This window comes from Podarcis liolepis (genome assembly GCF_965112155.1).
Source record: "Podarcis liolepis genome assembly, chromosome: 17".
Lineage (NCBI taxonomy): Eukaryota > Metazoa > Chordata > Lepidosauria > Squamata > Lacertidae > Podarcis > Podarcis liolepis.
Genome location: NC_139571.1, coordinates 1,489,530 through 1,517,405, shown reverse-complemented (window position 1 = coordinate 1,517,405; position 27,876 = coordinate 1,489,530). Strand labels below are relative to the sequence as shown.

At 49.8% G+C, this 27,876-nt stretch overlaps 2 protein-coding genes across 5 annotated transcripts; one reads left to right on the top strand and one right to left on the bottom strand.

The window, feature by feature from the left end:
- Positions 1 to 897: 897 nt before the first annotated feature.
- On the bottom strand, positions 898 to 12,586 carry LOC310696725 (uncharacterized protein). Of its 3 annotated transcripts, none has more exons than XM_083482621.1 (4): positions 10,181 to 12,586; positions 6,272 to 6,434; positions 5,110 to 5,543; positions 898 to 2,019 (listed from the first exon to the last, which is right to left on the bottom strand). In XM_083482621.1, the coding sequence occupies exons 3-4, from the start codon at positions 5,110 to 5,112 to the stop codon at positions 1,027 to 1,029; spliced, it is 996 nt and encodes a 331-aa protein (XP_083338747.1). In that variant the 5' UTR covers positions 5,113 to 5,543; positions 6,272 to 6,434; positions 10,181 to 12,586; the 3' UTR covers positions 898 to 1,026. The 3 variants fall into 3 exon arrangements, with proteins under 3 accessions (XP_083338747.1, XP_083338748.1, XP_083338746.1); XM_083482622.1 differs by lacking the exon at positions 10,181 to 12,586 and having other exon boundaries at positions 898 to 1,479; positions 1,956 to 2,019; positions 6,272 to 6,644; XM_083482620.1 differs by lacking the exon at positions 10,181 to 12,586 and having other exon boundaries at positions 6,272 to 6,644.
- On the top strand, positions 9,811 to 27,876 carry ARAF (A-Raf proto-oncogene, serine/threonine kinase). Of its 2 annotated transcripts, XM_083482514.1 has the most exons (16): positions 9,811 to 9,856; positions 13,804 to 14,039; positions 15,870 to 15,976; positions 17,749 to 17,851; positions 18,294 to 18,448; positions 18,556 to 18,660; positions 19,370 to 19,520; positions 20,560 to 20,587; positions 21,339 to 21,493; positions 22,390 to 22,592; positions 22,665 to 22,841; positions 23,358 to 23,404; positions 23,695 to 23,813; positions 23,970 to 24,101; positions 24,336 to 24,470; positions 25,504 to 27,876. In XM_083482514.1, the coding sequence occupies exons 2-16, from the start codon at positions 13,812 to 13,814 to the stop codon at positions 25,642 to 25,644; spliced, it is 1,986 nt and encodes a 661-aa protein (XP_083338640.1). In that variant the 5' UTR covers positions 9,811 to 9,856; positions 13,804 to 13,811; the 3' UTR covers positions 25,645 to 27,876. The 2 variants fall into 2 exon arrangements, with proteins under 2 accessions (XP_083338640.1, XP_083338639.1); XM_083482513.1 differs by lacking the exon at positions 9,811 to 9,856 and having other exon boundaries at positions 13,584 to 14,039.

Below are 27,876 nucleotides of genomic sequence, written 5' to 3'. Positions count from 1 at the left end.
ATCAGGAAGATTGGAATAAATTTAATGATTATTTAGTTAAAGTTGTTAAGTTAAACTAACTGAAAATAGCTTGCAGATACTTAATGGGCTTAGGATTTTATTTATGTTAAGTGATGAATTAATATGTTTAATTCCATAAGGTGAAGATCTAAGGATGTTAATGTTTAAGTTAAATTTCATAAAAATTGGGATTTGGAAAACTTAAAAGGACATGCAATGAAATTCAACCAAGGGGAAGCGAGGAAGTCACTTAACAAAGTTAATAACTGTAATTTTCAATAAGGCTATGATTTATGTTTGACTTGTTTGTTTGTTTGTTTGTTTGTTTGTTTATAATATTGTGAAAACTAATAAAAAAATTTTTGGGGGGAAAGAAGCGGCTTAGTCATGCTGGCCACATGACCCGGAAGCTGTACGCCGGCTCCCTCTGCCAATAAAGCGAGATGAGCACCGCAACCCCAGAGTCGGCCACCACTGGACCTAATGGTCAGGGGTCCCTTTACCTTTAGGAGTAAATGACAGTTCCCAGGATTATTTGGGGGAAGCCACGTGCTTGAAATTTATGGTTTGTGTGCAGCCAAAATGTTACTTTAAATATTCTCCATATAGCTTTCCCATTGAAACTGGGGTGTTTTCCAGCAGCAGCAGTGACCCTTTCCCCCACAAGTGTCCCTACTCTAAACCTATCCACACACAAAGAGGCAGAAGGCATTTTTCAGAGACAAAAAAAATATTCACCATTTTATTTAAGTTGCGTTAATTATGCTAAAAAGGCAAGGAGCTCTCTTCCTCTTTGTCGTAAAAAAGGTAGCCATCATTTTCAGGCACCTAGGAGGTAGAAAGGATCTGCCAGAAGACAGCCAGGAAGCAGTCCTTGCCTGCCTTGATGAGCAGGAACAGTCTTCAAAGTGACAATGGACCAGGGTGGTCCAGAATCTGAGCAGCCATAGCTATGTTTCTTCAGGGGTGAGCCACCTGCCATCCAGTCCACGTGGCCCCCTTGGAAGGACACCACTCCCCATAACATCACAGGAGGGGGCATTCCTCAAGAGGTCTGCGCTCACTCAGCTTCCGCTTTGTGATCTCCAGGCGGACCCCGTGGTAGACAAGACCCTTCCAGAGCCCACCTTTGTTCAGCATCACCACATCCCCATTTGATTTCACCTTTTGGATGACAGCTGTGAATGACACAGTAGCCGTAGAATTTCTGTGGACAACAAGCTTGGCCAAGACTTCAGTGTGGGGGGGCACCAGCACCTCCTGGGTGAGCCTCTGAGAAATATTCCTCTGCACAAGGACGGTCCGGTCATTGTTCTGCGTGTACTCCAAACGAGGCATTGCATCTTCAACAGTGAAGTGGCAGGAAGTTTCCACACCAAGCCCCCACAGACTGTTCCAGAAAACGGTGTCTGCAACGGTCGACTCCCAAGTCATGTCGAAAGTGTGCCTCACTGCTGCTTCCCCCCGGTTGGCGTAGACCTGCTTATCCAAGACAGAGTGGTGGTATATCATGTGAGAGAGATCGCTTGTGATCACCCTCAGTATTTTGAACTTTGGGGGGAGGAGGTCTCCGATCAGGGGGCGGAAATAACAGGAATCATCAGCGACCAACTTGGCTGCTTCAACTGAAGTGAACCCTCTATATGTCCTGGTCAAGAACAGCCCATTGTAGGCCTGGAAAGCTACCCTATTGCCCTTGTAAAAGACCTCAAACTGCAAAGATGGATCTTCTGAGTACTGAACAGGCTGGATGGGGAAGTTTACTGGGTTTTCTCCTATAGCCACTGCAGCGAGATACTTCCCTGCCCAGTTTCTCAGCATAACCTTTCCCATAGGCAGACAAGTGACCCAGAATTTGCTAGATGCCAACTTTTCAATTAGACCCTGTATGGCCCATGTGTATTGGCCATCCAATGAGTCCCAGATCAGGTTGTTATCCATCTGGAAAGCCACACCTTCTTCTGCATCGATGTAGGCTTCAAGTTGGCCCAGGCCTTTGGAGACTTTCCGCAAGCAAAGCTGAAACAATAATAGATGCAAACTCATTTCAGGGGTGTAGTGCAAGCTTGTGTATTGGTTATTCCCAGTAGACTCCCAATCCAGCGTCTGCCATCTCTGGTCCTGATCTTTAAATCAGACTTTGGACAAAAACATCTGGTGCCCTCCAGATGTTGCAGGACTACAACTCCCATCCTCCCTGTCATGCTGGTTGGGTCTTTTTAGAGTTATAACTTGAAAACATCTGCAATACAGCAGGTTGGACAAGGTCCATCAAACATTCAGTAACAGGTTGTCTTACCGCCATGGAGTTCATTGAGCTCCATGGCCGAAGGAGGATGCACATCTGGGTGCTCCCCCTCAGGATGGGAGCCCTGTCCCTCCAGTTGTTGTGGGGCTCCAAGCATCCACCAGCTTCAGCCAATATGCACCACAATGAGTCCATTGCTCTAGGGCCAGTGGGGCAGCTCCCTCCTGTGCCAGCCACGCCTGCTGGGCTGGATGAACCAGTGGGACAAGACACTGCCTCAGCAAGACCATTAAAAGCAAGCTATTAGGTTAACCTTCTCAGAAGTTTTGAAACTTACCCTGAGACCCCTGACCCTAGTTCAAGCATGCATGTAGGACACAAGTTGGTGAGTCCCAAAAATGGAGCACTCTGCACATGCTCCACACCCATCAAGTGGGGACACTCCATGATCCCAAACATGCTTACTTGAAATTAAACCTCAGTGAAGTGCAATCAGACCTGCTTAGGTCTGCAGTCTTTAATAGCCCATTTTCAATCTGCAATTTGCAATAGCCCATTTTCAATTAAGCAATTTGATCTGCTAAGGGGCAAAAAAAAAATAAAAAAAATTGCCAACACCCTGAAATTGTATAGATAATCACTGCAGATAGGAAGAGGAGCAGTGGCATAACTAGAACATGGGTGTCACCAAAGACATGCTTATTCAGGTCACAATTCTTTTCTTTGGTACTCGGGGCTCCACCACGCTTGCCTTTTGTACTGTGCTTTCTAGACGACAGGTCTGTGCTTTAAAGTTCTGTGTCCAAGCGCTACACACACACACACACACACACACACACACACACCTGGCATTTTCCCCAGGAAGACCTGCTCTTTAACGTTGAATCATAACACATGACAATTCAGGTTTTTCAAAGATTGCCATTTCCTTAGAATCAGCAGTAAAAAGCGGGTTTTCGTGGGGAACGTGCCAGGGTAAAAAACCAGAAAGCACTTGGAAGCCCAGACCTGTGCCTAGAAATGTGGCACAAAAGCAAGTCTGGATGAGCCTGAAGACAGAGAAAACATCGGCTCTCAGAAGCTTTCAACATCCAGGGCCAAACCACATCCTAGACACTGTCTCTCTTGCACCAGAAACCATTCTCCAAACGACCATCAGTAGAAAGGCAAGTGTTTGGTCTCACAGTTCCACCAATTTAGCCAGGACCGGATTTAGGTTTGATGAGGCCCTAAGCTCCTGAAGGTAATGGGGCCGTTTAGATGTCCAGCTGTCCTTTGTCAACAACAAATTGTCGCTGTTTTTTTTGTGTTGAATATGCTATATGGTAATTTATGGACCTAACAGGTATCTAAAGCCATTTGCACATAACAAAATATATTTTATCAAAGTAATTGTTGAACTGAAATACAGTTTAGAAGAAGTATATTAATAGTGGAAATTTTGCGGGGGCCCTCAAAAGAGTGGGGCCCTAAGCTATGCCTTGTTTAGCATATGCATAAATCCGGCACTGAATTCAGCCCTCAGTTCACCTTAAAGTCAAATTTTTCTTTTATGTTGTTACCAATTTAGAAGCTTTAATGGTCCCTCTCAGGGAGTCCCTGGTAAGCTAGACAAGAAAGGTGTGTCAGGTTCATCCACAACACTGTTGAGAACCATAATGAGTTGCAGCCCCATCCTGTGCAGCAAGGCAAGCTCCACAGAGCTGCAAGTCTGGGCTTCTGCCATGACTTGCAAGAGCAGGACCATGCTAGCATCCCACTCTGAAAGAGATTGCACCCAAAGATTTGATGCCAGAAAATGGTGGTGGTGGTAAAGCCAGGCAGAGAAATTTACAAAGCAGAAGATACCCAAAATAGTACTATAAAACTCCTACATGGCTTCAAAGGATTAGAGATTGCAAAAGCATAATTTGGGGGGGGGGGGAGATACTTACCATGAACAAGCTACCACAAGGCCCACCTACAAATCCTTCCTGGCAGAAGACACTGGGTGGAGAGGTGGGGAAACCAAGCTTCCTTATCAAGGGCCTTTTATACCCCTCAAGACCAATTTCAATGAGATGCAAAGGGACACAGCTGATTGCAATTGAAACCACACTCTCTACCTCTGATGGGATGAGAATGAGAGGGAGGTCCCAAATGGATGCATCATATTATATTTTAAGGTTTGACAAAATGTACTTTTGTGTCTTTGTGCAAGGACACAAATGCTGGCAAATCTGACCTAGCTTAGGCATCCTGGCATTAGTTGGGACTTGGACGTTGCAACAAAATGTTGCAGTGTAACAGTAACTGGGCACAATAGGGACCAATGTCAGGTTCTGCACTTAGGCAGGAAGAACCAGATGCACAAACATAGGCTAGGGGACACCTGGCTTTATTAGCAGTACATGTGAAAAGGATTGAGGGGTCTTGGCAGACCACATGCTTAACACGAGTCAGCTGTGTGATACAGCAACAAAAAAGGGTAATGCTATTCTTAGCTGCATCAACATAAGTCTAGTGTTCAGATCAAGGGAGGTAATTCCTTCTGCATTGGTCAGATCACATATGGAGCCAAGTGTCCAGTTCTGGGCACCACAGTTTAAGAAGGACAGGCTGGAACATGTGCAGAGGAGGGCGACCAAGATGTTCAAGGAACTGAAAACTAAGCCTTATGAGGAGTGCTTGAAGGAGCTGGGTATGTTTAGCCCAGAAAAGAGGAGACTGAAGACGACAGCCATATTCCAATATCTCAAGGGCTGTCACATGGAGGAGGGAGCAAGCTTGTTTTCTCCTGCTCTGGAAGGTAGGACTCGAACCAATGGCTTCAAGTAGCAACAATGGAGATTCCAATGAAACATTAGGAAAACCTTTCTGACCATAAGAGCTGTTCAGCAATGGAACATTCTCCCTCAGAGGGGGGTGGACTCTCCTTCCTTTGACGTTCTTAAGCAGAGGTGAGATGGCCATCTGTCATGGAGGCTTTAGTTGAGATTCCTGCATTGCAGGGGGTTGGACTAGATGACCCTTGGGGTCCCTGGGCTTACGGCTGAGGGCAGGGGTTCCTGCTCTAACTTGAGCCTCCAATTACAATGTTGGGTCCAGGTCCAGAAGTACCCTCAAGCTTTGACCCCGCTCCTTGCAAGGGAGTGCACCTCCTAAACTTGAAGTACTTGGAACATATAATGCCTCTGTCTTGCCAGGATTCAGTTTCAATTTATATATTATTCAAAGTCTTGTCAAAAGGGAGACTGCTCTACATGAAATCATTAGCGCATTAGGCTTCTGCATGTAACTGATTGCTTTCTTGGGCCTGGGAGAAGAATGGAAGGAACAATTTAACATTATCTTAAAAAACAAAACAAGACAGTCTAAGGAATATATAACATAATTAGGTTTAAGTTGTGACATCCACAGGCAACATAAATGGCTTTAGCACTGAGATCTAAAGTATTGTTGCACCTGCCCCCATCTCCAAGTGGTACTAGGTTCCAGGGGTTTGTGTTTCCTTTAAGAATGAGTAATTTTGTATGAAAACTGTTCTAATGCAAGTTTACTAAGAAGTAAGTCCTACTATATGCCATAGGATTCACTTACAAGTAGGACTGAGGGAGGAAGCTGATTCAGTACACATTTAAAGGTAAACTTACCTAATTTGCAAACCAAAACACAGCTGTGCTTTGAAATTCACACTTCTCCACTTAATTTGGTCATAAATAATGTGTACAAAAATGCACATACTAGGGGAAAGTGTGCATAAAAATGCATATATTATTGAATATAATATACCAAAATGCATTGCATTAGGGGAAATTGCTTTGCAAAAATGCATATATTAGGAGAAAATTGCATTAAATTGCTGAAGACATTTTTTTAAAATGCAAGATCTGAAAAAAGAGACAATGCACATACTTTTGTTACCCAAGAAAATCTTTAATATATATATATTTAATGCAAACTGCTGTGGAAATATGGAGAACTTAAAATTGGGAAAATGAAAAAATGAGAGGAGCCAAAATTGACAGCTTCATTCATCCTTACTGCATAGTGGACTGCAGCCTGCTGAAACCTTTTGGCAAGGATGTTGCTCTTTTTTGGGCACCAGAATTTCTCCTGCCTTAAGCAGCCATTCTCTCCACAACTGAGTCACCTTCCATTGCTGGCTCCTCCTCCTTCAGCTTCTAGTCAGTGTCACCGGGAAAGGCTGATAAGGAAAAAAATATTGGGGTGCGGGATTACTCCGTTGCCCATCTTGTTGGGGTGCCACTCCCCGCGAGTCCCTCTGGTCAGCAAAAGAAGGAGTCTCCAGTTAGATTAAAGAAGCAAAACAGCAGTCAGTAAACCTGATCTTTATTTGTTGCAACAAGGTTCAAATACACAAAGAGTAGGAACCCCGAGTGTGGGGTTGCGTGGACTTTTAAGACTCCCTCCCCCTTTCCCATAATACATTTCCAATAGCAGCATCAATACATCACAGATATGACACAGGAGAGGATTGGTTGGCATAAAGAAACATGAAACTGTCACCCACCCCTGTCAGTAACCCCAGTTTCCCACACCTTTTAACTACCCTCTTCCTCAAAGAACAATTGAAGTCTTTATCAAGCCCCCTAGCTGCAAGTCTTTGCTGCGCTTCTCCTTTGAAAGTATCAGGATTCGACCCACCATCCCGATGGGTTTCTGCCAGGGTTTCTGCTGCCTTTGATCGCCTCCTGAGGCAGGGGAGAACTGGATTCCCCCCCCCCCTCTTCTGGAGGAGTCATTAGCCCTTGGAGCCAAGGAAATCCGTCAAACCACTGAATTTTGGCGATTATTTGAAGTTTTTACAGTTTTCTATATTGGATCTGAAGAAGTGTGCATGCACACGAAGGCTCATACCAATAACAAATTTAGCTGGTCTCTAAGGTGCTGCTGGAAGGAATTTTTTTTAATTTTGTTTCTATATTGGATAATTCGAGGAAACAGAGGGTACACGGTATCCACTTCAATTTTATAGACTGCTTTTCTGAGCCTCTTCAGGCTCATTGTTCTGACCTTAGTTCAAGGCTGTGGGGGGGACTTGGAATTTTGAGGGAGTTGTTTAACTGCCCTCCCCCATCCCTGGTTTTAACAGTTCCCTCCTTTGGAGAGAAATTTGCTTAGGTTCTGCAGGAACCACAAATATTTTCTCTGCATTGAACTACAGTTCAGACATAGATATGTACTACATTGGAACCTTGGTACTCAAACGCCTTGGTTCCCAAATGCCGAAAACCCGAAAGTAAGTTCTGGTTTTCGAATGCTTTTCAGAAGTCAAACATCCAATGTGGCTGTCGGCTATTGTTTCCGGGCCGCCTGCACCAATCAGAAGCTGTGCCTTATTTTTTGACTATTTCAGGTCAAACAGACTTCTGGAATGCATTAAGTTTGACCTTTTTGTTTTTGAGGATTTTTTGCGTATTTTGTTTTGTGACTGTGTGGAACCCAGTTCGGCTATTGATTGATTGATTGATTGATTGTGTGACTGTGGAAATGGATAAAGGCCCCCCCCCCCATCCAACGAATGACTACTGTATCATCATTGTAGGTAAGATTTTTTTTTTTAATTTTTATCATCTGCAATACTGTCTTATTTACTGTATTTTATAGTACAGTACATTTATTATTGCTTTCATTTTATGGATCAATGGTCTTGTTAGTAAAATTCATCTTAAATAGCTGTTTTAGGGGTTGTTTTTAAATGTCTGGAATGGATTAATCCATTTTGCATTACTTTCTATGGGAAAGCACACCTTGGTTTTGGAAGGCTTTGGTTTTGGAACGTACTTCCAGAATGGATTAAGTTTGAGAACCAAGATACCACTATAGATATTTCCCACCCCCCTTTGGTCCCATAAGTTATATAGATATTCAATAAATAATAACCTGGTATCCCCCTTCCCAGATGTGTGGTTTCATGTAAACCTGAAAGGGACTCACATGTCACGCCTGTTAAGGCTATTTGCAAGTGAAGCCATACCCGTAGGTTGACACGGGATATAATGTACAGTAAAAATAACATATATCACATTGTCTCATTAGATTACTTATGTCATTCTAGCACTCTGTAATGGTCTACCCTTTATGCTTGGCAGGAAGATCCAATAATAACTGGGAGTTGCAGTTTGGTGTGCTTCTGATTTCTCAGGTGTCAAAGTTAGCTCTCTCCTGGTATCACACCTTCAACACATCAGCAACCTTCCTCATGAATCCCTGGTGTTAGGGCTTTCATTGACCATGTCACCTCCCACCCAGCAAGGTTATAAATGCAAATATTGGAAGGGGGAAGGCAGGTGGGAGGGAGAGATTTGCAATAGAAAGACTGTGGGTGGTGGAAGGGGACATTCTCCCATAGGTACTTCTCTGCTCCAAATGACTGCCTCTGACTGGGTGCCGAGGACAACTAAAATGAAATAGGCATCCCTTTTATGAGCTGCTTGCATCTTTTCCACAGGTTTCTGGCAGCTCTTTGTCAGAAACGTAACGCGGGGCTTAGATGGACATTTGCTCTGGTCCAGCAGGGCTCTTCTTTTGCGCTTGAACCGCCAATGCTGTCGTTTCAGCACCGGAACTGAACTAGCTTGCAACTCATTGTGATTTTTTTCTTCCTGGTCTATGCATCGTGCCTGGTCGTGCCATTGTACAGAGGTTGATGATAGGATATCTTTTTACATTCTTTGTTAGTCCGTAACATGGTCAGTGGGTGAGCTGAAGCGACTTGCTCTGCTACCAGCTGCATTTACTAAGAGTGTGTTGGCTTCGGTTGCGTATATATAGATGCAGGGTTCTGCCATTTGGCAGCGTGGTAAGCTATTCATCATCGTCGTCGTCGTGGTCCTGGTGGTCTGGTTTTGCACTGCCCAGGTGGCTCAGCAGCCATTACGCGCTGAATTGCTGGGGCCCCCCCACGCCATCCTAGCCCCCTGCCAGGGCGACTCTCGGGTCTCGCACGAAGCTTTGCACAGCTGCATCTTCATGCCCCCCACACCTGATGTTAGATGGGTGTGGCTTTGCCACGGGCGTAGCCAGGATATTTGTGGAGGGGGCAGGCTTTTGTTAGGGGTGCACCAAGGGGGTGCAGAGGGGGCAACTGCCCCCCCATTAAGCAAAACAATAGAAATACTTAACTTGCTGACCAATCACGTCGGTTCTGCCCCCCCCCCGCAACAGAAGTCCACACCCCCAACAAAGTCCTGACCCCATGGGGGGCTGACTTTTGTTAGGTGGACACTGCACACAACCTAAGATTTGTATTGAATTGTATTGAATTTTACTGATTCAGTCGCCCCCCCCCCCATGGGCTTGGCCAGCCTGGCCGCGCAGGCCAAACGGGGGAGGCTTGGTGCGTAGTATTAGATGGGGCTCGTCTGCCCGGGAAGGAAGACTCTGCTCCTAAAACTCCGCCGCCTTCTTTGGGAGAAGAGGAGGCTGCGGAGGGACTGGACGACCCTCGGGGGTCCCTTCCGGCGAAGGAGGGGTTAAGCGCCCTTCCCCGCCCCGCCCCCAGGGAGTTCCCTCCTCTGCTTGCGACGTCAGCGCCCGGGCCCCGCCCACCTCGGAGGCTCGGACAAGATGGCGGCGGCGGCGGCGGCGGCTTCGCGGCGGCAGGTCGGAAGTTCCCTTCCTGGCCCGGGGGGCGGGCGGCGGCGGCGGCGGCGGGGCGGGAGCGCTGCGCGGGGCCTCGGGGCACACCCGTGTTCCGGGAGGCGTGGGAATCCTTTCCCCTTCGGAGGGCGGCGTCGGGGCCGGTGAATGGGGGCGCCGCCTCCCCGCGCCCGGAATGCTGGCCGGGGGCTTGGCGGGGCAGCCCGAGACTTTGCAGCCCCGGAGGCCAAGCGCCACAAAACGGCCACGGGAGGAAGGGCTGAGCGGAGATGGGCAGCGGGGGCCTGCTGGCCCTGCGGGTCCTGCCCCCTTAGCCTGGGCTCCCACCTCTCCCGGGCTGGGTTTAGGCCCAAGTCGACCTCTGCCTCCGCTGGGATGAATGCTGGGGGCCGGGGCTTCCCGGCATGAGGGGTCCCTCTCACCCCCAGGCTGCCCCCCACTCGGCATGTGGACGCAGCTCCATTTCATGCAGAAAGTGTGCGGGTGTGTGTGTGTGTGTGTGTGTGTGTGTGTGAGATGCTTTCCAGATATTGTCAGACTCCAACTCCCATCAGCCCCAACCAGCACAGCCAGTGGTCAGGACAATTGGCAGCTGTAGTCCACCTCTCTGGGAGGCAACATATTGGCTGCCCGTGGACTACAGGATCAAGACTGGCAGTTACCTGCAAGAGATATTTTCTTTCTTCACAGTCCTTGCCCTAAAATCAACTGGCGCTTCCTCTCCAAATTAGAGATCCCAATATAGCAGTTGCCCTTGTTCCAAAAGCAGTGGCATTTTTGGTGTTAGACAAGAGACCCCTGTATAAAGAGGCAGTTGCATCTTAGACACACTAAGCAGTTGTGTTGCAGCTTTGGTGTTGGTGTGTGGGGGGGGGGGTTGTCAGCAATGCAGACGGTGCATTCATGAGATGCAGCTTTTTGCGCAGTGGCTTCCAAGGTTTCGATAAAACTTCAAAAGCAAGGTATAGAAGTAAGCAGCCTCTTGCCAGTTTCACTTTTAGTCAGGCAGTGACAGTCTTATTCCTGCAAGCTTTTGCAGAATTTCATGATAAATAAATTGAGGTTCGATAATAAATAAATTCATTCAGATAAATTCAAGATCTGCAGGTGTCCTCTAGCCTACTCTGAAAGAAGTTGTATTTCAAGGTCAAGGGATCCCAGAGCCAGCTTCATTTTAGCTGCTACATCCTCACTTCACAAGTCTTGTAATAATCCCAGTTCCCAGCTGCAAACCTGTGTTGTGTGTTTTCTGTTTCAATATTGGGACAGTAGCAGCATGATGCGCCTAATGCCTGTGATTAATTGGCGCCTGAGTGACGGAAGTGCTAATTTATTTCTTTCAAAAGAACACACTCCTTGTGAACAAGCCTCCCACACTAGCCTCTGAGGTCTATCAGAGAACAGTTTGACAGCCAAGTGGGGAGGGTGGGGGACGCCCCTTTATTCTGATGGAAGGTAGCCTGCTGTTGCCAGAGCTGGAATGATGGTGTAGCTGCAGAGTGGAGCCTGAAGCCACCAAGACTCCCTGAGGGTGGACCTGAAGCAAGTTGATACTGGCAACTCCAGGAAGCCCCAATGTTTATTCTCTCTCCACCCCACCCCACCCCCCAAAAAAACCTGGAACTGAGCAGATGAAATTATCCAGGGTACAGCTGCTCAAATGTCAAGTTCTCGCTGCTCCAGGGTACTATTCCTGCTCAAACATTATTGCACAAAAAAGAGGAAAAGCTTGTTTGCTGTCACTTGCCTTCGGTTTTTCTCCTCACTTTGCTGGTAGCATTCAGCATCTTCAGGCCCTTCATGGTGAATGGCTGTGTGCATGGGGTTCATGAAAAGCTGCGAATGACTTGGGCAAAGGAAGGGTAAGCTTGCGAGGGGTAGCTAATGCCGCAGAAGACAGAATTGGAATTCAAAATGACCTTAACAGATGGGAGAACTGGGCGCAAGCTAACAAAATGAGTTTCAGTAGGTACAAATGTCAGGTCCTTCACTTAGGCAGGAAGAACCAGATGCACAAATATAGGATGGGGGAAACCTGGCTTACTAACAGTACATGTGAAAAGGATCTGGGGGTCCTAGTAGATCACATGCTTAACATGAGTCAACAGGGTGATGCAGCAGCAAAAAAGGCTAATACTATTTTAGGCTGCATCAACAGAAGTCTAGTGTCCAGATCAAGGGAAGTAATAGTACCACTCTATTCTGCCTTTGTCAGACCACACCTGGAATACTATGTCCAATTCTGGGCACCACAATTTAAGAAGGTTGTTGACAAGCTGGAACAATGTGCACAGGAGGCAACCAAGATGATCAAGGATTAAAAAAAAAAGCCTTATGAGGAATGGTTGAAGGAGCTGGGTATGTTAGCCTGGAGAAGAGGAGACTGAGAGGGGATATGATAGCCATCTTCAAATATCTTAAGGGCTGTCACCTGGAGGAGGGAGCAAGCTTGTTTTCTCCTGCTCTGGAGCGTAGACCTCGAATGGCTTCAAGTTGTAAGAAAGGAGTTTCCGGCTAAACATCAGGAAGAACTTTTTGGCTGTAAGGGCTGTTTGACAGAGGAATGGTCTTCCTTGGGAGGGTGGAGACTCTCCTTCCTGGGAGGTTTTTAAGCAGATGGATGGCCATCTGTCATGGCTGCTTGAGCTGAGATTCCTGCCTTGCAGGGGGCTGGACTAGATGACCCTCAGGGTCCCTTCCAACTCTACAATTCTATGGCCCCCACAGGCCTTTGAGCAAAAGAGCATCATGTAATTAAATAATGGTTAGGTGATTTTATGTGACAGAAACTTCTCTTTAGAACAGGAGTGGGGAATTTTGGCCCTTCCAGTTTCCCCTGACACCTACCTTGGGAGGGTGGAGGTAGTGGGCTCATGGGAAAGTTTTGCTTAGCTGGGAGGTTGGGGTGGCTTGGAAGCAAATATGGCTGTTTGGCTTTAGAACCAAGACAGGGTTAAGGATGCTTAGAAACTCACAGGATTGGCTTGTGCTGCAAGGGGTGAGGGAAGTCAACAGCCAAATGCATAGCAGATGGGGATTGTGAAATTAGATAGTGAAATTTCAGGATAACGGAGGCTGTGCCTTCTCAGACCCCTGCTGTTCCCGAAGTTGCAATCTTCCAATGCTTTTTTAGCAAAACAAAATTGGCTGTTGTGGGGTTTGCATGAGTCTACCTCTCTATGGTAAATGGCACTGGCATGCTCAGCAAAATGTACTATGCAGCACAGGAGCAGAAAATGCATTATAGAAACAACATTTATATGTGTGTTTTCAAGCACAAAAACATTTATGTCCAACACATTTCTTTGGTGAAACTTGGCGCTGTGAGAAGACCAGGTATTTGCTAATACACTGCCACCCTGGGGCTGCTTACACTTTAATTCAGAATGCAGTTACTTTCCTCTATATCAAAAGAGAATGTGCTTCTCTTAAGCTGGGAACACAATAAGAAAATGTCCTCTGTTAACATGACTCATCGGGGTGCAAACGAAGTGTTGTCTTCCTGACTAGCTCAGCACTGTGTGAACACACACTCCACAACAACAGCTCCACAACAACAGCTCCACAACAACAGTCATGCAAGGGATGACCCCCAAAAGCAGGGGGGGGGCAGGGGTCTCTTTCACATAAAGGAAGTCTTGTTTCAAAACAAGTTAACATATAAAGTGATCACAGTGAGCTTGTTACCTGCTGCCAGCGATATGCTTTTCCAGGAGATTGCGTCAGACAATCATGAGGGGTTAGGAAACTGCTGTTTGTTCGAAAGCTAAATCTGGGAGCCTGTGGGCGCCAGCTTCATGTGCTGGGTAGCAGATTGTGCTCCATATGAAAATTCTGTGGGTGTGCACTTCTGTCTGTTCTTTTATATTTGTTGCTAAAAAGCATGCATACTGCGACAGGGACCTGGAGGTCACCCCTTTCGTTTGCCTCTGGTATCTTCCTCCTTGCAGGCCCCTGGATGAGGCGCAGTCAGAACTCCTCCTGCGGCCCACTCACGAATGGCTTCTCCTCCTCCTCCTCTCCAGACCCCGGCCTTTCAGGTGGGGGTGGGAGGGGAGACCTCCTGCCTCTCTCCCACAGCATGACGACGATGCTTGCCTCTCGCAGGAAAAGGCTCGGAGGCAGAGCCATGGCCGAGGCTCGGGGGACCATCAAGGTGGACCTCCCCAATCAGCAGCGCACAGTGGTGAGCGAGACTTTCTGGCCATGAGAGGCTGTGTGTGATCATAGCTGTTCAGAGAGCGTCTGGCGAGGCCCCTGTGGTCCTGCAGGTGTTGTTGGCCCCCCGGCAGGGCTGAGGATGAGTCCAGCAAGAGGAGCACAGGTTTCCCAGGGCCCTTTCTTGCTTTAGGGCAGCTGTCTTCCATTGCTGGATCACAACCCAAAACTGGGTCAAGCACTGACCTAAAGTGCGCCACAGTTCAGGGCAACAGAATCGCCATTCTTTTCATGTTTGCTTACTTGAGAAGGAAAGAGATGGAGGTAGAGAGAGAGAGAGAGAGCAGGAAAAGAGCAGAAAGGGGGAGGAACAGAAAAGCAAAGAGAAGGCATGAAAGTGAGGAAGGAAGACATGCATGGTAAAAAAAGAAAAAGATAAATAAAAGTAGGTCCCGTTGTTTGCAGGTTGGGTTTCCAGGTAAATTTTGCTGGTTTGTTGTGATTTTGTTTGTTTAATCATCTGCTTTTGCTGTATTTTCATTGCATTCTGGTGTTGGTTGGTTTTTAATGTGCTTGAGGAGTTCAGTTTTGAACTATAAAGGCAGAGTATAAATATTCATACTAAATACATAATCCTGGGTTTGGAAAGGTTGAGGACTACTGCCTTGGAACATCTGTATTGAAAAGTGGGATTTTATTTATTTATTTATTCATTTAAAATAGATGTAATTAGGGTTCTTTAATAAATCTCCAAGTTGAGTTTTTTTATTCCCATTTTATAGGTGGGAGAACTGAGGCTGGGACTGACCATGTAGTGAGTTCAGATATCCTGAAGAGTTCCTAACTGGACTATCATATCATAGAAGGGTATTCGACACTAATCTTACTCAAAGCAGACCCACTGAAGTTAATGGACATGACTACTCTGGGTTCACTAATTTCAGTGGGGTTCTTTGGAATAGGACTTAGCTGAATATGTGTGAACACTATATTTCTAAAGCACATCCCACCCCCACCCCCCCAAGAATTATGGGTACTTTAGTTTGCTGAAAGTTGCTAAGAGTTGTAATTCTGTGAGGTGGTAGAGCCCAAAACTTTTTGGGTCTAGGCCTCAGAGGCCGCCATGACTGGATTTTAACCAAAGATGGAACATCTGTCAAAGACTATCAGAAATTCCAACAAGTGTTCTTGCATTCTAAAAAGCTATTTCTTGTCATCTTTCAAAAGAATATCATTCTATGTCAGCTGTCAAACGGTACAGAAAATTGAAAACAAATGCTGAGATGATATATAGCAGCGTATCAGATATGGCTCGTGTTTGATAATAAAAGCCGCAGAGGAGGATTTAGAATTGGTTCAGGGGCGGAGGATTTGTTGAAACCAGTTATCACGGATCCTAGTTGACCTGTTGCCATGTAGTAAGTCTCAAGGCAAGTAGGCAGGCGCCAAACCAAGGATCAGAGCCAGAAAAATTGTGTTGCTCAGCCAGGACCCCAGGAAGCCTAATGACAGGCCTTCTTTCCAGGAGAGCCCAGTGGCCAGTCCAGGGTCTGAGAGTTCTTGCCCCAGGAAGATGCTCAAAGCCGCATCTTACAGCTTGCCACATGGGGCCAGAGGCAGCCAGAACCAAAGGATCCTGCTTCTTGCCCCGATACTAACCAGATTGCTCTAAGTCTTGGCAATCTATTCTATTCTATACTGGTCCATATTGGCCCTTCCTTCTTCAGACTAATGGGAGGAAGGCAGAGACAGAGTGGAGTTCAAGGCTGCATGTTGAGAACAGTGTCTGTAAGGTCAGTTCAGCACCATCTCCCTCTTCACCCAACTGTCTATATCCTGCTTCCCTCCTTCCTCTCAGGTGACTGTCCGGCCAGGTACAACTGTCTACAGCTCCCTAGACAAGGCCCTGAAGGTCCGTGGGCTCAACCAGGACTGCTGTGTGGTCTACAGGAAAAAGAGTGATGGGTGAGTGGCTCCCGTTAGGGAGAGGAGGTGGCTGCTGAGGTTGGCCGGGGAAGCGAGGGAAGGCAGGCAGGGAGCTGAGGGTCCTCAACCTGACTGGGTATAGGAAAGAGCAAACGAAATGTAGCACACTGTACCCAAGGCCTGCCCTATCCACACACAGAAATTCTGCATTATGGGTGTCCAGATCTGAAGAGTTTTACATGCATCTAGTCCGTCACCCAAAGCAGTCCATCTCTGGAGGCCAGTGTAGATCGAGGTCAGCAGTAGGGAAGGCTGTTGCCTTCACGCCCTTGTGGCAGAATCTCAGAAGCATCACCCTGGCCCTTTTCGAAAACAGGAGGCTGGACTAGATGAACCCGGAGGTCTAGTCTTCCCCAACCTGGCGTGCCCCCCTTCCTGATGCTTTGGACTACAAGTCCCATCAGCCCCAGCTATGATCAACCCAGCTATAATGGCTGTGGCTGGTGGGCGTTGTTGTCCAAAGCGTATGGAAGAGCATCCCAGGTTGAGGAAGGCAGCATTAGGAGTTCTGTCGTGTGCATCTCCTGCAAACCTGCCAGGAAGCCCATCCAGCTGGACAGGGGTCTGGATGCAGTTACTTAGCTTTGTTTTGTTTTTTAATGATGTGCTGTACCTTTTGATCTTTTTTCCAATCGAAATGTTTTACACAGTTGGAGTTTACACATGAACTTGCAAAGGCTTTCCAGGTCTCCGCAGACAGACAGACTGGTGGGGCTGGAGCCACAGAGGGAGTGGTGGCAAGGCTGGGATAGGCCACGCCCACCCAGTCAGAGCTCGAAGGCCCTTGTGTCCGCCAAAGCTCCCTTGCCCAATTCCCTGTCTCCTCTCTCCATCTGCTCTGAAAAGATGAGCAAGCAACCCTTTCCGGAAAAGAAAAGGCTTTAGACCAGAAGGGGTTCTGCGAGTTCCTGCACAGGGTGCTTGCAGAGCTCAGGTGGGACAGCCTGCTGCCGTAGTGGTAGCATGCCAGACTCATTCCCACCCTTAGCAGTGTTACAGGTTTGTGGGCTGCCTTTTTCACCTGTGAAGGGAGTGGGTGGACTGGCAAAGGAGAGCTCTCAGGTGGGGCAGAAGGTGAGCACCATTTCCTGTGGGTTGGAATCCAATTTGAAATGGACTGTGGCTTTTCAAGCCCAGAGGAATGCCTATTCACGTACCCTTCTGAACGGTCCCCTTCCTCAGCCTGCCCCAAAAAGCTACACCAGTGTCTTCTGGGGTCCATGCAAAGTTTCAATCCCAGCTTCCCCTTTCTGCTCAGAATCTGGCTCTAAACATGCTGAAGGTTTTGTTGCCTGAGCTGTTGGAATATTTTTAAATGTTCGTTCCCAGCTCTGCCCACCGGTGGTGGATGCTTCATTGCCCCAAGCCCAGCGCAGAGCAGAGGCGGAGAGATTGCTGTCTTAGTGCAAGGACTCCCTCAGGAACGAGGGAATGGGATGGTGTGAGACCATCACCTTTGTGTCCATCTTCCCCACTATGGAAAATGGCTGATTTCTTGCTTCTTACAGCGTTGCATTATGTTAGGTGTTGCAGTATATTAACCTGGTGTGCGTGTAGTGGTTAGCATTAGCAGTCGACTTGGAACTCACCAGAGTGGGGAGAAATTTCATGGGGTTTGTCGTCGTCGTCACCCCCCCCCCCCCCCCGTGCAGTTGATCAGCTACAGGAGCATTGTGGCTGTCTCTAGGGAGGAGCTGCAGTAGGTGGCGGGCTTTGGGTAACAGCTGCATATGCATTGATTCTCTCTGTAGGCGAAAGACCATCACAGATTGGGAGACGGACCTGGTCGACCTGGAGGGGGCCGAGCTCTCTGTGGAAGTCTTGGAGGACTTGCCGCTTACTATGCACAACTTTGTGAGTCACAGGAGGCCCTCCAGCAGCACGTTTCCCTGCCAGCACACACAAACACAGACACACCCCTAGCCCTGTGGACACCCAGCCGCCCCTTCCCCACTCCAGAGCATCATGCGGCCGCTTCCCCCAGCCTGGTGCCCTCAAAGATGTTCTGGGCTTCAACGCCCCCCGGTGGGAATGCACTAGACCCAGAGGCTGCCCTGCCTGTGCAGTGGAATCGCACAGCAGAACTGTCCCCCCTGGAGCAAAGGCTTGGAAATACAGGCCACACTTGTTACACCAAAGGGGCGTGTTTTCTGCATGCGGGCGACTTGGGCTCCTTTGCCCAGCCTTGCTGGGTGTCCACGCAGCCTGTTGACAGACACACACACAGGCATATTGGGAACGTTCCATCCCCAACTCCTCCCCTTCCTCTGACCTGGACCTTCTTTCTTCTGGGCAGGTGCGGAAGACCTACTTCAATTTGGTCTTCTGTGATTTCTGCCTTAAGTTCCTCTTCCATGGCTTCCGCTGCCAGACTTGTGGCTACAAGTTCCACGAGCACTGCAGCAGCCGAGTGCCTACGGTCTGCTTGGACCTGGCCACTTCGCATAAGCCGTGAGTATCCCCTTTCTCCACAACCCCTCCCCCTGGTTGGAGCACCTGCTTCGGTCCCTGTTCCCCTTGTATCCAGTCTCAACAACCCCTTTCTCCTTTTCATGTAGTGTTTACAGCCATGATCCGGGGCAGCACCCTCCATTCTGGCAGGACAGTGTCCCGACTACCCCAGTGCAGCCGAGTCACGAACCAGAGACCCCTCAGGCTGTTGGGTAAGAGCCTTGCTCGCTCCCCACCTGTGCAAGGGATCGTGATCTAGAAATAGCCGCCAGCAGCAACATGGACCCACAGCGGAGCAGAGTCGGGCACCAGGCTAAATCTGCCACTCACAGCGCATATGATGCAAGACCATCCCTGTTGCATTATTGTGCAGGAGACATTTGAACTGGAAGCATTAAGCTATCACACACCCAGGTTGTTTTGTCCTCCCAGTGCTGTAGTTCATGTTCTGCATGTCAAAGGTTCTAGATTCAATTCCAGGCATCCCCAGGAAGGACTAGAAAAGAGAGCCTTCAGAAAACCTGGGGAGTCTTTGTTGGCTAGATGGACTCTGTGGTCTGACTATATAAGGCAGTTTTCTTTGCTCTTCAAGGAAAGCTTGATTTTTGTTTTAAAAAGCAGGGGAGATAAGTTTATAGTCCTTAAGTATGGGGGACTAGTCCTTAAGTATAGAAAAGCATACCCGCACTCTGAGAGGAGAGCAGCTGTAGCCACCATGTCCAGGGCATAACTATCAAGCAATGACTTGTGCTTGATAAACTCAAGGAAAAGTCACTTTGCCTCTTCTTTTTAAGTATAAATCTGCTATTAGACCTGATTATCCTCTGTGCGCCTGAACTGCTGGAGGGTTAGTGTGCCCCCCCCCCCAGCTTGGATGCCATGTCATCCCTTCCTCCTCCTCCTCCTCCTCTTCTCTTGCAGCCCAAGAAAGCCGCCCCCCTTCAGCCCAGATGCCTTCGGCTTCCTCGGCCTCCACGGGGGTGGGCAGCAGCTCCAACGGCACCGCTCAACCTCCACCCCAAATGTCCACATGGTCAGTACCACCAGCCCCGTGGACAGCGGCATGCTTGAGGTGAGGCCCTTTGTTGTGGGGGGAGGAGAACTTCACTCTGAAGTTTCTGTCCTGGCTCATTGGTAGAGCACATATTTTACCTTGGGGGGGGGGCGGGACCCGTCACACTCCAGGTGTTGGCCTTGCTCCACTTTTGCATCTGGGGTGGCTCAGGCAGTAAGCGGGAGACTCTAAATGTCAGGGTGGTGGGTTTGAGCCCCACGCTGGGCAAAAGATTTCTGCACTGCAGAGGGTTGGACTAGATGATTCTCATGGTCCCTTCCAAGTCTACCATTCTCTTGCTTTTGTTTGTTACCATGTGAGGCACTTTAGTGCTTTTATGTTGCAAACCACCCTGTGACCCTCAGACGGAGGGCAGTATAGGAATTTAATAAATGATAACCAGGACTCTCCCCGCTGGCATTCAGAGATGTAGCCCCGGCCGTATGCACAGCAGTGCCCACAAAGCGACAGAGCTACGCTTCCCAGGTGGCCCTTAAACTGGATTTAGAGCAGTCTTTAAATACACAGAGGAGAAATGCCATAAGTGATCTGAGGTTTTGTGTGTGAGAGAGAGAGTCTCCCAGGTCAGGAGCAAATGTAACCTAGGGGAAGATTCTGTCCCAGCCTGGAATAATACTGATGGGCTAGTTCTTACAGAGATGCTAAATCTGTATTGCGGGGGTTGGACTAGATGACCCTCGGGGCCCCTTCCAACTCTACCATTCTATGATTCTGTGTACCATTTCAGACACCAGGTCTGATGGAATGCTTCTCCATGCAAACAAACAAACGAACGAATGAATGAATCTCTGCACAGAGAAAACTAGTGTGCCGGGGGAAGCCAGGCTAGAACACCTCTCTGAGGTGCTGGTTTTATCTGTGAATGGATGGGGTGGCAGAAGGAGTTGTGTGGAGCACTCTGAAAAAGTTGGGAGCTGCCCCCAAATCCCCCCGGAGAAAGGGAAGGGGCTGGCAGACCCCTCTCTCTGCCCCAGCGCTTTCTTCTCCAGAGATGCCTGCCTGCAGAGCTGTTCATCTTCTGCCTTTTCTCTTCCAGCTCCTAAGCAGGAATCACAACACAGAGGGTGAGTGTCTGCTGGGAATGGGGAAGGTTGGTGGGAGTGGGCAGGGGCAGCCCGGAGGAGGAGGAGGAGAGGGAGCCGGGACAGAGGTCTCCCAGGGCAGCGCTGATTGGGGGCGCCATGGGGGGAGGTACCAGCTAGGACTAGCACAGGGGGGATGGACCAGTGCTAGAGGATCCTTAGTGGGGGACAGGAAAGGCCCCCTCCTGCCAGAGGAGGCAGGCCTGGCCAAGATGACTGACTGGCCTGACGGTTCCAGAGAGGTTGGGCCCCCACTGTTCCCTCGGCACGAGTGCCATGCTCAGTTCCCGCCCCACAGATCCATGGGCGGGGGAACCAGGGCTCCCTCAGATCTTGCTGGACTCCCACCATCCCTGACCGCCGGGTGTTCTGGCTGCAGCTGATGGGAATTATAGTCCTGCCACATAGGAAAGGTGAGTCGCCCCTGCTGGGAAAGGCGAAGCCCGTGGCCGCCACCACGTCCGGTGGCAGCAGATTCTATATAAGTTGCCTGTGCACCCCGTGAAGAAGAAGAGGCCTCTTCCTTTTGTCAGTCCTGATGCGCCAGTCAGTCCGTTTCCTTGGTGACCCTCCAATCTGCCCTCCCTCTCTCCACACACCGCATTTTGTTTTACCCACCTGTATCAGAACTCTGCATTTGGAAGCCCCCAAGCACTTTGTAAGGAAATGGTCTCCTGCCCACCTGCTTGCGAGGGAACATCCCGCAGTAAGCCCACCCTCCTTCTCGCCACAGGCCCAGGTGCGCTTGAGCCGCCTCCTTGCACCCCGCCGGCTCCCCCCGTTTCCAGCATGGCTGCTGTTTCGTCTGGCCGACGCTCCCCCCACCCCAAGTCTCCTGGCGAGTCCCCCAGAGAGCGCAAGGCCCCTGCCGAAGACAAGAAGAAACCTGTGAGTGGGGGGGGGGTGGCACTTTGACATGGGGCTAACGGATGTGCCGTGGGCACTTCAAAGGGCTACCAAATGTTCTTATTGTGGGGCAAGAGAATGAACTTCGTTGCCATGACGGAAGGTGACCCCAGATCAGTGGCTCTCAGAGGGTCTGGTGCGCCCCCCTGGTGTGGCAGGAGAGGGGGCCGAGGGTGGAGGGAAGATTCAAGGACACTCAAAGAAGCATTTAAACATTTCAGTGTAGTATATAGTATCAAAATATATTTTGGGGGCTTTACAGCCAGAAACCGCACCCCCGCCTCTCTTCAAGAGCATGGGCTCGTCTTCTGCAGTGCTCCATAACATAACGTTGTGAACAGGGATTTTCAACTCTGACAAATATGAGAGATGAGAACAGAGAAGGGCTTCCTTGGGTTGATGAGGAGATGAGGGTTAGTTTGTTTTACATTAGAGCTACTATAAATGAGACTCCCTGGCAAAAGCAAGCTCACAGCTCTCACTGAATTTGTGTATATACATAAGGAGAGGCATATTTATAACTATATTTTTGGAAGGATTCACATTCTTCTGTAACGGCAGCGCTTTATACTTCCTGGATGCCCTGAGTTGTTCTATTCTGTGTTATAAATCAAGCAGTGCAAGGAGTTGCTTCTTTTTGTTTCCCCGTGTATTTCTAATCAATAAAAAAAAATTCAGTGTGGGGTGAGCAAATGTTTATTCTGAAAGTGTGCCCGAGGGAAAAGAGTTTGGGACCCGCTGCTGTCAGGAAACGTGTGGCTAAGCTGCGGGGGCAGAGAGGTTTTGGTGTGTCAGGGGGCTCGGGGGAGCAGGGCCTCCTTGTGGAAGGGCTTGACCCTCTTTCTCCCTGTCCCTGGCCTGCCTTTGCCTCCCTGCAGAAATCCCTGGGCTACCGGGACTCCAGCTATTACTGGGAAGTCTGCCATACCGAGGTGACAATGCTGAAGCGCATAGGCGCTGGGTCATTTGGCACTGTCTTCCGGGGCCGCTGGTACGGGGATGTGGCGGTCAAGATCCTGAAGGTCACCAACCCCACCAGCGAGCAGGTGCAGGCCTTCAAGAACGAGATGCAGGTGCTCAGGTAAGCAGGAACCTGTGGGGAGGGGAAGGTGATGCTGGCCAGGAGGCCTCTGACGCCGGCCTCTCCTTGCAGGAAGACGCGCCACGTGAACATCCTGCTCTTCATGGGCTTCATGACCCGCCCCAGCTTTGCCATCATCACCCAGTGGTGCGAAGGCAGCAGCCTGTACCAGCACCTGCATGTGCAAGAAACCCCCCTGGAGATGGTGCAGCGCATTGATGTGGCCCGGCAGACGGCCCAGGGCATGGCGTGAGTGTGCAGGCCGGGCCCTCGGGGGAAGTTCCCGAGTCAGAGGCAGGGTGGCTTCTGGAGCACAGCAGAGAGGGCTGCTGCCTTCATGCCCTGTACGGTATCCGGGCTAGAGGCAGCCTTGCCCTGATGCGGGATTTGTGCTGCAAGAGGGGTCTACAGCCAGGGGTCTACCAGCCCCTCTGGGCAACCTCTGGGCAATGCCAGAGGCAAAAGCTGGCAGAGCAAGGGGTGCCGGCTTTACCTTTGTACCAGAGGCAGATTTCTTTGCTCTCTCACTCGGTGCTCTGCATCCTCCCCCGGGCAAGGGAGAGGTATTAGGAATTCTGAACTAGGGCAGCCCGATACGGGAAAGGGAAAATATACATTGTTTGGGAACAGCCCTCGATGGCTCCAGTTCTCCCTCCCTCTGAGCATGCTGGCACGTGAGAGGCAGGTGTGGTGCCCTTGCGAATGAGCTTGCAAGCCAAGGATGCTGATGAACTATCTCACTCCATCTCTCTCTCGTTCTCCCAGTTACCTGCATGCTAAGAACATAATCCACCGGGACCTCAAATCCAACAGTATCCTTCCCTTCCACCTCGCCTTTTGTGGCAGGGAGTTTGGCTGCCCCACGGGGCTCCCTGACGGGTGTTGCAGTGGACAGGGGAGCGGGGGTTGTGCTGGTTTGACCTGCACGGCTGGAGGGTGTTTCCAAAATGGCAGGTGCCCCGCTAGTAAAAGGGAGGTTTTCAGCATGGAGCTTGGGGTAGGATAGTTCTGTAGCTCAGCCCTCCCTGCTCTGGGGCAAATGGAGTGGCAGGTCCCGCCAGGCAGAATCCCACGCGACGCTCCTTCACCCGACTGCCCTCAGACATCTTCCTGCACGAAGGCTTGACCGTGAAGATTGGCGACTTTGGCCTTGCCACCGTGAAGACGCGCTGGAGCAGCTCGCAGCAGGTGGAGCAGCCCAGTGGCTCCATACTTTGGATGGTGAGCTTTTGCCAAGGGCGGGGGCTGCTCCTGGCTGGAATTGGGGCAGGGGGAAGTTGTGAAGCCAGAGGAGAAAAGGGGTTGGGGCGAAGCCGCAGTATTCCCCCCCCCCGTCCCAGCAGACTTTAATGCCTGCCCTCTCTGGGCCTCCCACAGGCCCCTGAGGTGATCCGAATGCAAGACCCCAACCCCTACAGCTTCCAGTCAGATGTCTACTCCTATGGAGTTGTTCTCTACGAGCTGCTCTCCGGGACCCTCCCCTACAGCCACATCAACAACCGGGACCAGGTAAGGACAGAAGACGTGTTTGGGGGGCTGGCCAAGAAACCCTCCCAAATCTCTCCCCGGGTTTGTCTCACTCCTTATTCAGGATGGCCAATCAAACGCGCCCAAAGGGAAGAGGTTTATCCAGAGCTGGTGGTGGTTCTGACTGGGCTTAAAGAGGTGGGGGAAAGGGGGGCCTTGTATCCCAAGAGAGGGTCCTTTCTTTTTGTAATGGGTGGTTTCTTTCCCTCCTTCCAGATTATATTCATGGTTGGCCGGGGGTACCTGTCTCCTGACCCAAGCAAGGTGCCCAGCAATTGCCCCAAGGCCATGCGCAGGCTGATGGGCGACTGCCTTAAATTCAAGCGTGAAGAGAGACCCCTCTTTCCTCAGGTGAGTCTGAGGCAGATACAGGCATGGACGTGTGCGCTGACTGACAGATCGTCACATTTGTATCCCACCTTCTGAGAACCTCAAGGAACTTTACTTAAAAGTATTAAACCCGAGGAACTAATTCTTCAGTCAACGTCACCATGTTTTATGGCTCCCATAGAATTGCTGCGTGCACTCAGCACATCTGTTTAACAACGATGTACACATAGTGGTTTTAAAGAGAGAGTCCTAAGGTTCAAACTGCTTTAGAACCACAAGTCAGGAAATATAGGTACTGGTAAGGATCCTCCAGGAAAATGGCAAGGAACTTTGCATGTACTCAGATGCACCCTTACCTGCTCCTGACACATATACCCCTTCCTTCCTTCCTTCCTTCCTTCCTTCCTTCCTTCCTTCCTTCCTTCCTTCCTTCCTTCCTTCCTTCCTTCCTTCCTTTGATTAGGTTTTAGTTTGGACAGCCTCCGTTTGTTTGCATTTAATAATAATCCCGCAAAACGCAGGCATGTTTCCTATACAAATTGGGCAAATTAAGATCTGCATGTACTACTTTTGTTTGCAAATGTCATTCTGCTTTGGCTAGTTATGAAAAGTGGGAAGGAGCTACGCACTGAAGCACAAACACACACAGCAAATCCTGAGGTGGCCATGTTGGTGTCATCTGAGGTTGCCTGCAATTTTAAAGCAGGGCTGGTAGGTCTCTGGCTGTGCAGGTGCTGAACTACAACCCCATCATCCCTGACCACCAGCCGGGTTCACTGGGGCTGATGGGAGCCAGTCCCGAAACATTCGGAGGGATGCAGCTCATACCCCATTGCTTTGAAGGCCACCATTGCAGCAATAAGGGCCAGAGACGTGCTTGCAACAAAACAAAATGCCAAAGTCGAGTCCCTGCATGGGCCCTGAGACACTCTGCAGTTCCCCACACTGCTGATTTAGGCCTAAACCTCCACAGTCCAGAACCTGGGCTTGCTAAGGTAGTGTCTGGTGGGGAGGGGCAGAGTTCTGGTCTGATCTCCATTTCCCATTCTTCCAGATTTTGGCCTCCATTGAGTCGCTCCAACGTTCTTTGCCCAAGATCGAGCGCAGTGCCTCTGAGCCCACCCTCCATCGGGGGGGCCTCAACGAAGAGCTGACTCCCTTCGCTTTCCCCGCTGCCTTGCGGCTCCACAGCTAACGTGGCGAGACTGGAACTGCTACCAAAGGTCACGTCCCCCTCGAGGCCAGTGTGCAACTCGCGGCCCTCCCTGGGGGGACAGGAGCCGGTCAGTCCCAGGGGGCAGCTGCATCCCTGGCATCCGGGTGTATCGCCCAGGTCTGTGTGCAGAGAGACGCTGGGGCTGGGGGTGTCCACCTGGATTTCACTCTCACTCCAAAGCCTGCAGTCCTACTAGGGGGTCGCCAAAGCAGGAAAGACATTGAAACATCCCTGCTCTGCAATGACTTTGGCTTCATTGTCCCCAGGTGTATTCTTTTATGGGGCTTATCCTGTTTCCAGGATGTTGTAGGTGTCATTTGTTTGTTTGCTTGGGAACTTCAGTAGGAGAGGAGAAGCATGGGAGGGGTGAAAGAAGGACGGTGGTCTGTGGAAAAGGAGCTGGAGCTGGTGTAATAAAAAGGCTACGCCCTATCTGGATGATGTCCTCCTCCCTCTGTCCAGGCCTGCCAAACCACAACCTACCTATCTGAGCTGCATCACAGAAGGCCTGCTGTTCTGCTGGCTTGTGGAGAGTCAGTTTCCTTTACACAAAAGGCGGCATGTATCTAGACCTCAAGGACTCCTGGAACTCAGAGGAAGGTGGGATGGCAGCCCTTCTGACAGTTCAGGTGGACACACTCTTCCTCACATCATCCCTCTGGTTTCCAGTTGTCTCACCTGTGTGCACACCCCCATGTACACGCAGCAAAGGACATGGGGTTGCGATGGTTGTTCTGCATGGCAATCTACCCATAAAGCTGCACATCAGCCCCATAAATGCAGGGGTGACGTGGACACTGCCTTGTGCTTCCCAGGCATGCGCAGGGCTAGAGCTCTGGTACGCTGCAGCTTTGGCAGCCAGGAGTGCCGTGTCTTCAGAGGAGCCCCTGAGAACGATCTCTCTCTGCCTTTGACGTGCAAACGAATTGCCTGGGTACTGAAAGTCATGAGAGGAAACTATGTAGGGAGTGGGGGCAGATTTTGGGATAGTTCAGCTGGTACAGCAGGAGACTGAATCTCCAGGGTTTGAGTCCCGCCTTCTAACTCTATGGTTCTAAAGTGTGTGTGGGGGGGGGGTACCTTGGTCCTCCCAGGTGCTCTGGGGCTCCCAATCAGTCCCAGCCAGCATGGCCCACAGTCACAAATTCCAGAGGGCCACTGTTCCCCCCCCCCGCCCCAGTGCCAAAGGGTGCCCAAGTGCTTTTGTAAAGCGACCCCCAAGCAGTGGGGGAATTGAATGCCATAGCTGTGCCCATGGTGGTTTGCCTCTGTGTGCCCACATTCAACATGAAGATTTTCCTCCCAGGCTTCCTGACTTTCCTTGGCGTGTGGCTGTGAGGTCAGCTCAAAGTCTGGGGTGCCAGGAAACAGCGTAGGTGGATACTGATGCCCCAAAGGAACTGAGGGACCCCTCCAGCAGGGAAGGGGGTTGATGCGGCCTGGTGCTGTACGGAGGGCGGGGGTTGCTTTTCAGCAAATGGTTGCAGGTTCCCCAGGCCGCAGCCGCAGCGCTTTGGGGAAGGGGTCACGACTCAGGGGCAGAGCATATCAAGGTCACAGGCTCAACCCCCCAGCATTTCCAAGTCGGGCTGCCTGAAACCCTGGAGAGAACCCTGGAGAGGTCAGTGGGGGAAATCCGGAGATAGCTGGACCAGTGGTCTGACTGGGAGCGTCACTTTCCCCTCTGGGCCAGCAAACCAGTTGCAGAGGAGAAGTCAGATGGGTAGATAGTCAGCGGACCAGATTCACTCTTAAGTTTTTAATCCAGGCCATTGCTGCAAATCACCAGCATTGCCCAGAACTTCTAAAAAGGACCTCTCCATGGGGTAGAAAGTCAGCATCTGGGCTGTTGGGGTTAGGAGACTTACAAATACCTGACTTTGAAGGTTAAGAACAATAAATGGCACAGTAAGCCCTGTGTTTTACTGTGGGCCTCTTCCTGGAGCCAGGGACTAAAATCAGCAGGAAAAGCCATCCTATTTATCGCGTGGGTGAAACTCTACTTTTGCTTTATAACCCCCAGCTACCTGAGCTCTAGAATATGTTCATATCTCAAATTGTGAACATCTCTCCCTGCCCCTGATCTTCTTTTTAATAGATAGATAGATAGACTTTAACTTAATGTGTTTAATGAATGCTTATGATTCAGATTTAAAAGATTGTAAGTGAAGGTTTTAACATGTTTGTATTAAACTCAAGATTTCATTTTAA

Coding starts and splice junctions, on each gene's coding strand:
- ARAF (XM_083482513.1), top strand. CDS start 13,737: ATGCATACTGCGACAGGGACCTGGAGGTCACCCCTTTCGTTTGCCTCT. Junction 21,494..22,389: donor CCGAAGACAAGAAGAAACCT/GTGAGTGGGGGG, acceptor GCCTCCCTGCAG/AAATCCCTGGGCTACCGGGA. Junction 23,405..23,694: donor CCGGGACCTCAAATCCAACA/GTATCCTTCCCT, acceptor GACTGCCCTCAG/ACATCTTCCTGCACGAAGGC.